This window comes from Corvus moneduloides, chromosome 1 (genome assembly GCF_009650955.1).
Source record: "Corvus moneduloides isolate bCorMon1 chromosome 1, bCorMon1.pri, whole genome shotgun sequence".
Taxonomy (NCBI): domain Eukaryota; kingdom Metazoa; phylum Chordata; class Aves; order Passeriformes; family Corvidae; genus Corvus; species Corvus moneduloides.
The window spans coordinates 118,332,871-118,345,306 of NC_045476.1; the positions used below are offsets into that span (position 1 = coordinate 118,332,871).

The following is a 12,436-nucleotide window of genomic DNA, read 5'->3' on the forward strand; positions in this document are numbered from 1 at the left end:
CACAGAAGTGTTAAATATTAAATTCTATTATTAATCTAAATATACAGTAAATAGAGGTCAGATGAAGATTGCTTCTGAAACACCACAGTTACAATTCTAGGAGCTAGAATATTTCCACAACTACAGGATAGTGACTTTAGTCTGTGAAACTGATTCATTAAACAATTCAGCAGTGAAGGACAATATGCCAAGTAATGTAAGACTGCTGTAAACTGGTTCCTATTCAAAAATGGAAATTTACAACAAACATCAATAAATACTATTGTAAGTGTTCAACTTCCTTAGTATTGTATTTATTTTTATACATTTGTTATTAATCAGAAGTTGTCTTTAAAACAGATACAACAAGCATGAAATAAAGAAAAAAAACTGTGCCTTGAAATATATTCTTTCTTGATTTGTTTTTGTATATTCAATGGCAGTTTTGCACTATTTGTAAAATAATAATAAATCCAAATTTATTTCACAGGGATAGTGAGACTGCATTTGAGTCTGTATATGTACACCTCCCTGCAAGAAAAACATTTTAGAAAGACACATCACCTCAATCTATTGATAAAAACAAAAGCTACCAGTGTTTCTGGAGGCTAACAGTGATCATTCAGATGGTGCAGATGGACAAATCTGAATCAGCTGCAACAGAGAAGCTTCAAAATTGTTTTAATACTTCAAACAGCCTCTGTATACTCACTGCAACAATGGATATGCCAAATGGATGAGTCCTCTGACTGCAAGTCTGAGGAATTGGATAAATGTCAGTTCACTGTTTATTTGGAGACAGTAAATGAGGGGATCTCCATTCACAGTGAAAAAAAAATTGAATCAAATTTTCTTTCCCTAGCAGTAGTTTTAAGCATGATAAAGGATACAATGTTCAATATAATTTTCAACATATTTGATACTATTTTATCCTCTCAGGCTATTAGTTGATTAGACAGTAAGCCGTGGAATAATTCAATAAATGCACAATGAACTGAAGGTAAAGAAGGACAACTGCAAATCTAAGAAAGTGAACTGACCATTGGCAATACCTTGCAAAAAATCATCTTTTGTATTTTAAAGTCCTGAAACCAATCTCTGCACTGTGTTCACGGGGATCTAGCGCTGGATCCCACACAAAGCATAACCATTTCATGCTGTTCCCCATAATATCATTGCATAATTTGAGTACAAAAGATTACCTAGGACTAAGAGCCATAGAAAAGCAAGCAAAGGTAGTCACTTGTAGAAATAGTCTTATTAATGAAAAGCCAGTAGATAAGCTATCTTTCACCACAGACGGATGTGGAAATGGTTAAAGCTTTGGCCACGTCAGTAAAGCACCACAGTTCAGATAAATGTCTCCAGGGTACACAATCTCTCCTTCTCAACCCACAAGAAGAATGCATTCAAATAACTGGCTGGCTTAAGTGAAAACTCACTTCACATGAGGTCTCATAATTACTTTGTCCTTGTGAAGCTAGCTGTACACCATAAGTACCTGGGTTTTTTTCTGTTTTCTGACTAAGAACATCACAAAATGAATACTGATTGAAATCTTATGCAGGCAAGTTCCCTGACTAATAAGTACTAACACCCAACGGCTTTAGGAAAACGATCAGAAAAAAATGCAAAACTGATTCAGAAATAAATATATAAATAAATAAATAAACAAAAAATAAATAGATATAGAAATAAATAAATAAACAAACAAAAAATGTTTATTCAAAGTTAATTTGTTGGTAAAAGTGAGAGACAGTCATGAATGACAGGACTACAGTAATTTATTCCTCATCAGGTGCTAGGAATGACTGTGCTGGGCCAACATAATGGAAAAGTCTTTGCACCTCCCAGAACAAGGCAGGAAACTTACCCATGATACTGCCCGAGTTAAGTGGGTTCAATGAGCTCAAGCATTTCAGAATGCTGAGGAACGTTTGATCACTGGAAATCAGAGATCAAGCAGAGAGTGTTTAAACCCCATTTTCCCCTTTGCACAAGAGAAAAAGGAAGGTCCCTATTAATCAGAAAGTTGGCTACAATTTCACAGGTAAAGGATTTGATGATAATTCGTGGAACTGACATGAAAAACTGCAATGCAAGCAAGAAGAAGACCTCTGCAGCTAATGAAAATACTCCTGCCTCCAAATGAAGCCTTTAATAACAGGTGAACTTTAATAATGGAATATAGCTGAAAATAGCTCCCAAACAACAATCAGTTCTGTAATACAGACATTTCCCTGCAGAAATTATGAAACAATGGGACAGACAAGTCTCATTTACTCAAGAAACTTGTAAGAGTCCCATGAGAATAATTTCCTAGAAAGGAATAAAAGAAGGCAGTAAAGGGGGAAGGGGGGGGGGGGGGGGGGGGGGGAAATTCAAGCATGAACATCTACCACATCCTGCAAAACTCATCAGAATTTTATCAGATACTGCCACACAGCAGGAGAAACAAGCAAATTGTCTTAGTCCTCTTTCACTGCAGCCCTTGAGTTGCAGTAGACCTACACACAGGCTCTATACAAAACCCCCAGACAAGGCATTTACCAGCCACCTATCATTGTGGCAAAAACACAGTCAACAGTATCCTGCCCTGTATTGGCAACAGTATAACCAGCAAAACGATAGGAGCAACTGCTGTCTCTTCAGCAGCTTGTGAAACCGTATTTGGGGTGAAACCGTATTTAGGGTACCATGTCCAGTTTGGGGATCCCACCAAGACACAAACATTAACATACCAGAGCAAGCCCAGAGGAAACCTTCCAAAATCAAGCATATTATGTACAAGCAGAAACTAAAAGAAATGGGTTTGTTCAGTCTTAAATAGAAATGGCTAAGAGGAGGATGCATTTCTTTGCTGTCTTCAGCAATATAGTACTGTTGTATAGAGAAGACTAAACTGAACACTTGAAAGTACACAGTGAAAAGACGCAAGGCAATGAACACAAGGTGGGATACTATGATTACATATTACAATTTTCTCACAGTTGTCTGACACTGGAACAGGTTTCCCAGAGAGACAGCAAAATCTTCATCCCCGGATTTATTCAAAACTCAACTGGACAGGACTCTGAGCAATTCGATCCAGTAAGATCTGCTTTCAGCAGACGGCTGGATCAGGTGACTTCCAGGTGCCCCTGCCAATCTAAATTATTCTATAATCAAACAACAAGTCTTTAGAAATACCACAACTGCCACAGACGCCAGGAACAAGGAATATCAGCACAAAGGCTGTGCCCATATTTATGGGCTCAGCATCTGGAAGCACTGGCAAATGGTTATCTTGCTGACAGCATTTTCAGCACTCTCCTCCATTTCCGCACAAGTTCAAAAAGTCATTCTTTCCTATTAGGAAAACTACTCCCTAGTAACAGAACAGGAAATGGATTTATAAGAATTGTGAGCTAAAACCAATAGAGATGTTTCCAAGTTCTATGTAGGCTGCACAGGTGCCTTTTGGTTAGGACTGACAAAGAAGGAGCAAGGTTTTAATAAAAGAAGCAAGAGACCATAAGAGAGAAAATATTAGCTGTTTTTTTCTCCTCAATCTCATTTCACCATTCAGGATTCTTAGTTACTGATGTCAAAGCAGACTGCATCTTCTTTGATCACTGCACTGTTTCATAGCCAGTTCTTATTTGAACTGCATAGGTCATCTTGTCCAAGGTAGACAAGCTAGAACCACAAAATATGCTGAGCTGGGAAGGACCCATCAGGACCATCGACCATACTGACCCTGCACAGGACTCCCCCCAAGAATGTCACCATGTGCCTGAGAATGTTGCCCAAACACTTCTTGAACTCTGTCAAGCTTGATGCTGTGACCTCTTCCCTGGAGAGCTTGTTCCAGTACTCAAGAACCCTCTGGCTGAAAAACTAGACCACAATTGACTACAATATGGAGAACTCTAAGGTACTCTTCCACCCAGTCTGGCAAAGGTTCTCTGCTGGAATAAGACAGAAAGGAATAACCCAGGGATGAATAAGAGGTCATTTTCTGAGACCTGTTAGGTCATCCAATGTAATTTCAGTTATAATGCTGAGAGCAAATGGGAAAAGCAAGGAAAAAAGAAAAAAATGCCTCCTGTAATACTCAGGTTGCTTTGGCAGTGAAATTAGACCAGCAAATGCTCTCCCTTAGTCATCACTGTCTTGTTAATTTGTCTCATTCTCCTAATCTTTGGATGCTTTCCACCTGTAAACTTGAACCTTCATATGGGTTCTGGATAGCTGTCAGGACCAGACATAGATTACTTGAGTCCCTTTTATTACTACTGTTATCTACAACACTGAAAAAAACCCCCATATTGGTACCAAATATTCCTGCTCTCAGCTAGCTTCTTCAGCGTTTATCTAATACACGAATATTTACAACTTTCAATGAAATTTCAGAATCACAGGCTATTAATGCAAGATCAGAAATTTCAGTTTCTGCTTTTACCAGAGGAGCACCAAATGAAGTACTGTCACAAAAGAGGTCATTCTGGAGAAGCAGCACCTCTTATCTGCTTTCACTGAACACTTGAGACTATCACACAGAAGTATCATTAAACATTTAAATGAAATTTTTTAATTTTAAACATTTGAAATTTTTTTGACTATTTTAACTTGCCACCCTATCCCTCAAGGCTTTCCTCCAAAACATCCATTCAATTAAACAGGAAAAACTAAAATTAGAAAAACAGTTGTCTTCTCTATTTAATAGTTAGAAATCAATCTGCTCTTCTTTTTCAGCTCCTCTGACTATCAAAAGACCAGCAGGGTGCTGAGGTAGGGTTGCAACCACCTCTACCACATCCAATCACCTGTGCTTAACAGAAAAGGGAAAAGCAGGCCCATGAACAATCCCAACATAGTGCATGAATTCTTCTCAACCACTTAAATCCTATATTTTTATATTATTTGCAATATTATATGTCTTAGTCTCAAAACACAGAACCATGTCCGAAAACATGAAATGCGTTTTTCCTCCCCTCATATTCTGAAATACATGGAATAATAAAAGCTTCCATTTCCCAAAGAACTAACATTTTGAGAGGTCTCTTCAAAAAACAAACAAAGACAAACAAAACAACAAAAAAAGCAGTGATATTATTGCAATATCTGTAATTACGGTGCAAATGAAAACATTTAATTATTAGACAGAAATAATTCAATACCTTAAAATAAGTAATTAAGATTTCTTTCCTCTAATCAAAATGTCAATATTTCAAGTTGACCTAAACTGCATTTGTTACAAAATTTGCCATTTTGTCAAAAAAAATGCAGTAACTCTATTTTCTAAATAGTGTGAGGGACAGAGGTGTGATAGAGACCTCTGAGAATACTTCCAGTGCTAACAGCTTACTTGTGCAGACATCTTTTCCCTTTGATAACCCAGGAATTGCTTGGTAAGGGGGAATCCCACTCCAGTAGCCCATAAGAATTCAAAATTTCAATCAACTTTGACATCTCAAGAAACCATTCTGCTGCATAACTCACTCAATTTTTCCTCTTCCACCTTCCAGTACACTGCTGGTCCGTAAAACATTTGGGAGTCCAACTTCTCCCTCTCTTTTCAGTTCCTCTGACCACCACAAAGAGAAGCCAGCCAGGGAGCAGCTCCAGTTCCCTACAACACAATTAGAAATTTCTTCCCCTCTGACACTGTGCCTTGTAGCTTGTTGAGCAAGAAAATGTTCTGGTGAACTAAAATATCTTCAGTAAAACATATCTGCATACATAAATTATGACAGATCCCAATGATTGCATGAAAGGCTGCTAACAGGTAAGGTGGCTGAGCTTCAATAGGCAATCTTAAGCCCTCCTCCTCTCCACACACACAATCAGCCTTGACTTAGATACATCAATTTCATTACACTCAGTAAAAAGGAGCAAGTACAGTGAAATATTCTATCACAGTATGCAAGTGCCATGACCAAACAGCATAGAATTATTAGATGAATCATCTGCCTGTAAACTTGGGTGCTCCTGAGTGCTTTGAAAATCTTCTGTTCTTACAACTTATATTTTCACCATGAATACTGCCAGGAAGCTTGTTGGTTTTGAGATAATATCTGACCTTCTTTCTTTCCATTCCACACAGTAACATTTTAAGGAGCAAATTCCTGGGAAATCGGCATCACATCTGCAGGCTGATAGGCTGAGACATAAAACTTTCCTACTGCCCTTCCCTTTACCATTTCCTATATTCTCTTCCCCAGGATCCTTCAGACCAGCACAGCACAGTAGCGTTTCAAGCTGGACCTAAGAAGTGCCACAGACAAGGAATAAGTTCAATATTGCAGGGTTTTGGCTTAAGTTGGATGAGTTCACAACATAACTGGATACAGTTAGGGCAGCACAGCATTGACCAGTAGCTGGAAAGAGCTGTAATCTCATAAACTCATGTAACTACCCAAGATTTTTGCATTGTTAAGCCACATCTTGAAAGGGCCAACTACAATATTTGTGTCTGAGATAGCAAGAGAGACTAGTTTGAGTATGATTCTTGAGAGACTAGGTTGAGTATGATCAACCCTCAAGGTTGATCAGACCTAACTAACCTACCCCAAGAACAGTTTTGGGGTACCTACTGTTGATTTAATTTCATTCCTGGTACAAAGGAAAGTGAACACACACGTAATTCCCAATAGCTGAGCAGAAAGATGAAGTCAGAAATTAAAAGTTTCATCACTAAAGGCTCTGATTCTGAACAAGATACTGCATAAACCTTGTTTAGTGAGACAGTGTACTTCCTAAGAAGATACCCACTGGGAAGAAGCATTTAAATAACAAAGTAAAGCTGCAGCTGCATACATTACGTAAGATGTTATAAGTTTCACTTACAAAGATGTAGAAACTGTACTCTGCTATTTAAATCATATACCAGTTACTTGCAATTAAAGTCTACTTTATGTATGTATCCTGCACAAGCATCTCAAAGACCTAAGATGTCTAAATGGGCACCAGCATCATTCTCACTTGGAAGACTACATCACATCCCTTTCAGCAGGGAAACACTGACAGACAAGAAAGTTCAGAACTCCAATGCATTATATATTTTCTCATATTTTTTTGTATTTATTTGAACTAGAAGAGTAATTGGCAGACTTGTCAATAATGTAGGAAGTACATAAGTAACGGGAGACCTATAAAACAGTAAGTGAACTATATAGAACTATTTAAGTATAGAAGCAGCAATTGCACCTCGAAAGTATTTACAAGTTAAACAGATGGTGAACAAGAGGGAGCCAAACAGCATAAAGACACAATCAACAGGAAACAATTCCTGAAGATTCAGTGGTCACATCAGTGTGGACTTTTTGTAGTAATGACTGCAGAGAAGAGTTTTAAGCACTAAGGACAAAGAGAGAGACGATTTTGCAAGTATTTAGGTAGCACCTGGTAAGACAGGAGTTGTGCAGAAAAACATGGCAACGTTCCCTGGAAAAAAAGGAAAACATTCCCTAACCAAAAGACACCCGACACAGTGAAATCCCACAGAGCACCATACAGGATACCACTGGCTTTAGCTATGGGGTAATGCTAACCAGTTCCAAAAGGATGATCTATTGAGAAAAAGCCTGACGGTCTCCCAGTAACAGCAGAAGAGTGAACTAAGGAAACCAGCACATTTTTTTGGCCTGTTTTAGACACAAACTTGCACAGTTTTTTTATGAAGCTTCTTCTAAATCAATGGTTTGTCTCCCTCTGAAGTGGTTCCTTCAGAAGTGGAAGTTACCAAACTGTAAAACCTGTGAAGAGAGAGAGATCCCACTAACGGAAGTAAAAAACAAATATTCAAACTGGTTCCTAATTTTTGTTCACACGGGCTTTATTATTAATGCAGCTACTAACAATTTGAAAGATTAATACATTCAAGTGACTCCAGCAGTTTTGCAGTTCTTTCCCGGTTCCTACCATTGTGACACGACGAAACGCTGAGCCGCTTTAGTGCCTCTCTTTGCCAGCCTGAGAAGCAAGGGCAGCATCCACCTACCTCGCGATGGCAGATGAACCTTCTAGAGCGTTTGAAAGCAGCAGAACAAAGATGCGGCATCCGCGCACGTTACCGCCGCCCCCGCCGGCCGCCTCGACCCTTCCTGAGCGGGTGGGATCGCGTTCCGACAGCCGAGCCACCCCTCGCCCGGCGCTGCCCGTGCCCTCCCCGCCGAGGTGACAGCCCGGGGGAGGCGGGCGCGCCCCCCACCACCGCCTTCACCCCCACTCCCCGAGGGTGCGGCTCCGGACTCACCGATCCCGGGGGCCACATAGATGAAGTAGAGGCAGGATGAGGAAAAGGAGAAGAAGAAGATGAAGGCGAGCATGGAGCGGTTGGAGACGCGCAGCGCCTTCCGCAGCAGTGGCATCCTCCCGCCGCGCCGGCCGCCGGCCGCTCCGCTCAGTCCCGGCGAGCCGCGGCGGCACTTCCTAGGGGGAGGCGGCCCGCTCCTCCCATGGATCGGGCGGCGAGAAGGTGACGAGGGGGCGATCGGGGCCCCCTCCCTCCCTCCCTCCCCGGGAGCGGGGCTGGCAGGGGCAGCGCCGCGGCGTGCGGAGGAGGGCGGGCGGCGGCGCTTTGTGGCCGGTCCTGCTCTCCTCGCGGGCGGCTGGAGAGGGGATGCCCGCCCGCCTCCGCGCGGGCAGAACCGCCGCCGGAGGGAGGGGCCCCCTTAGCGCTGCCGCGGGGCTCGGGGAGCGCTCCCGCCGCTGCTCACATGCCGCCGGGCGCCCCGGCCACCCGCTCTCCTGCCTGCTGTCCCCTTACTAGCGGCGGCGGCGGCCGCAGCAGGAGCAGCATCCCCGCTGCGGGCGAGCAGAGTCACCTCCGCGTTGCGCCCAGCCCGGCCCGGCCCGGCCCCGCCCGGCCCCGCCGCTCCCACGTCGCTCCGCACCGGGAGGAGCCGCCCCGCACCGGGAGGAGCCGCCCCGCACCGGCAGGAGCCGCCCCGCACCGGCAGGAGCCGCCCCGCCGAGCCCCGCGGCCGCTGCGGCGGTTGTGGCGCGCGCGAGCCCCGGCGCGGCGGCGGCGGCACTGCGGGACTGCAGCGGGCGGGCGGGCGGGCGGGCGCGCGCGTGGCTGCCCCGCCCCCGCGCCGCCGCGGACCAATGGGAGGCGAGGGAGAAGCGAGCCCGCCGCCGCCGATTGGCTGGGGCGCGCGCGAGCGTTGGTATCAGCGGGCTGCGGGAAGGGGGCAGGGAGCGGCTGGGGCCGCTCGCCCGGGCTCCGCGTCCCGCTGCGCTCCGCTTGCCAGGTGCTCCCGCTGTGCCCGGCCGGCGGGCGTGGGTGCCTTTTCCGTGCCCAGTCACCTCGGCCTTGTTCAGAACACGTCGCGGCGGGGCCGGTTTCCTGCCCCGCCGGTGCCCGCTTTCCAGCGCCGGTGCCTGTCCTTCCCCTCCCCTCCTCAGCCGGCGCTGCCCCTGTGCCACGGTTGTGCTTCCAGCTGTTTTAATGCAGAGCAATTGGAAACGGGAGTCAGGGCTGGAAGCATGGTATGAGGAGAGGCTGCGGGAGCTGGGCCTGCTTAGTCTAGAGATGAGAAGTCTGAGAAGAACTCATTAGGGATACAAACATCTCAAAGGTGGCTCTCAATAGAATGGTACCAGGCTCTTCCCAGTGGTGCCCAGCGGCAGGACAAGGAGTAATGGCCATAAACTAAAACACAAGTTTCACCTCAACATGTAAATAGGAGAAACCTCTTTACACTGAGGGTGGCCCAACACTGGAACAGGTGCCCAGGGAGGTCATGGAGTCTCCCTCTCCAGAGACTTGTTCAAAACCCACCTGGATGTATTCCTGTGTAACCTGCTCTAGGCGACCCTGCCTTGGAAGAAGGTCCCTTCAAACACTAACAGTTATGTGATTCCGTCTTTCTGTTACCCAACAGTTCTCCATAGAGCAGGATAGGAGGCATTGCCTGAAGGTTTGGCTACACTTGTGCTTTAGGATTTGCTGAATTCAGATATGGTGATCTACACACTCCATTACCAGTTCACTCCCAAGGCCGTTGCTTTAAAAAGGTATTTTTTAAAAGCCGGCAACCTTAGCTCCACATCAATTCGCTGCTCTTTCTTGCTTTGGCAATGAACTTGGCTGCCACAAGTTGCTGGGTGATAGGGTTAAGCCAGTAATCGCTCTGTTCCACTGGAGAATGCTGTCACAGCAATGTGTGCCAAGGAGTTGGCAGCAGGCCAGATCATGCCTGGGCACACTTGATGTGGCAGCGGGATCCATTTGCACAAGAATCCAGGTCTGTGTTGTTGATGTGTGTGGAGTTCAGTCAGACACAGGGCAAAAAGAATGGAGACACAGAATTGCCCCACTCCCCACAATACAATTCTGTCTCAGTTGCTATACTTGCACTATGGTTTTTATGCAATAGATATTACTGATAGCTTCATCTTGTTTCAGTAATCATGAAAGAACCATAGAATGGTTTTGGTTGGAAGGGACCTTAAAGACCATCTTGTTTCAACCGCCCTGGCATGGGCAGAGACACCTTTCACCAGACCAGGTTGCTCAGAGCCCCATCCAGCCTGGCCTTGAACACTTCCAGGGATGGAGCATTCACAACTTCAGTGCACAACCTCTTCCAGTGCCCCACCACACTCAAATGACTTTTTTCTAATATCTGATCTAAACCTGCTCTCTTTCAGTTTGAGGCCATTCCCCCTTGTCCTGTCACTACATGCTCTTCGTCTTGTTTCAGTAATAACAGAGACAAATTGTTTTGTTCACCCAGCACAGCTCATGGTCAAGTAGAGTTTATCCTTTAAACTGACGAGGTAACCATATCACTTCCTTCAGTCACAGGCAAACTGCTTCCAAACACCCTGCAGGCTAACATATCAGTATTTTTGTACCACAAATGTAAAAAGCTCGAGTCAGTTGACATGTAAACGTCAGGGCTAGAAATGCAAAATGGTTGGTTAATCAGTGAAGTAGTGATGCAAATAACTGATAGTAATAACAAAATCAAATGCTTACTTAGTCAAAATCTTGCTGGATGCTGAAAATTTCTTTGTGCAGTGAAAAACAGTACACACGATAACAATCTATAGCCACATCATGAGCTTCTCTGATGATCACTTTGATGCAGAGCATAGACAAGGATTTCTGAGTAAGGGTTTTCATAGAAGAGAGAGAAATTCTATTCCTTCAGCTCTGAAACAGAGACTTGTCAGGTATATTTTGATGGATATTATTGCAATGGGTATCTGTGCTGGTTTTGGCCGGGGTGGAGTTAATTTTCTTCACAGTAGCTGGTACAGGGCTGTGTTTTGGATTTGTGCTAAACACGGGGTTGATAATATAGAGATGTGTTAGTTATTGCTGAGGAGGGTTTACACAGAACCAAGGCCTTTTCTACTTTTCATACTGCTACCACGGTGAGGGGACATGGGAGCTTGGGAGGAGACAGCTGGGACAGGTGACCCCAGTTGACCAAAGGGATATGTCAGACCACATGACATCATACCCAGTATACAAAGTTAAGGGAAGAAGGAGAAAGTGAGGGGCATTTGGGGTGATGGTGTTTGTCTTCCCGAGTAACCTTTACATGATGGAGCCCTGCTGCCCTGGAGATGACTGAACCCCTGCCTGCCCATGGGAAGCAGTGAATAAATTCCCTTTTTTTGCTTTGCTTGTGTGCATGGTGTTTGCTTTCCCTACTAAACTGTCTATCTCAGCCCAGGAATTTTCTGGCTTCTACTCTTCCGATTCTCCCCCCGATCCTGCTGGGGGGAGGATGAGAGAGCATCCTTGGCTTGGTGGTTGGGTGAGGTTAAACCACTACAGCATCAGATAGAGGGATAGTCTGTGTGATATATTTTGTCACAAAATTGTTTCTGAATTGCCAGTAACAGCTATGTAACTTGATATATGTCATTTATTTTATTGAGCAGAGTGCAAAACTAGTTACAGAAATACAACAGTGAACTGTTATTTACATATATGATTTAAAGTTAAAGCTTTAGCTGGCAGTAATATAGGACATGAACTTGGGTTTATTAAGGAAAAATCTACTGTATCTCTATGTCTTGTTGCTATATCACATTAAAGTAAAATTTATTTTATATGTGATGCAGCGTTATTGCTACTTTATTTTTATGTATTAAAGCTATTGATTTACTCTGCTAACTGGAATAACTGAGTATTAATTGGCACCTGATTCTCCCACATTCCACTTTTATTAGAGTTTTTGATACAGTTTTATAACTGTTTCTATGCTGTAAACATAGGGAAGGATATTGGAAGATCAATACGATGACAACTCACAGAATCTTGTCAGACACAGGAGTGAGATCCATGGTACAAGAAATCTTAAGACTGGCCTTAAGTTTTGTGTGGAGGAACATAAAGTGGTGCCCTACCCAGGCCTGTCTCTGCATAAGTAAAGGCAGATGCCATGTCTCCATCAACATTAAATTTGGTTTAATCACTTGGACTGTTAGGTGCACTTTTCTAAGAGTT

At 43.9% G+C, this 12,436-nt stretch overlaps 1 protein-coding gene across 2 annotated transcripts in view; it reads right to left on the minus strand.

The window, feature by feature from the left end:
• B4GALT6 (beta-1,4-galactosyltransferase 6) overlaps positions 1-8,864 on the minus strand; it is a 30,610-nt gene extending 21,746 nt beyond the window's left edge. Inside the window, exons 1-2 of one of the 2 annotated variants that reach the window (XM_032124237.1) lie at positions 8,219-8,278; positions 7,625-7,718 (exon numbers count right to left, since the gene is read on the minus strand). Coding sequence is in view for 1 of the 2 variants with exons in the window: in XM_032124230.1 (XP_031980121.1) it covers positions 8,219-8,333 (115 nt within the window). In the remaining variant the exon portion in view is untranslated. Of the gene's footprint in view, positions 1-7,624; positions 7,719-8,218 lie in introns of both variants that reach the window. The other variant, XM_032124230.1, reaches the window with a different exon arrangement.
• Positions 8,865-12,436: the final 3,572 nt, after the last annotated feature.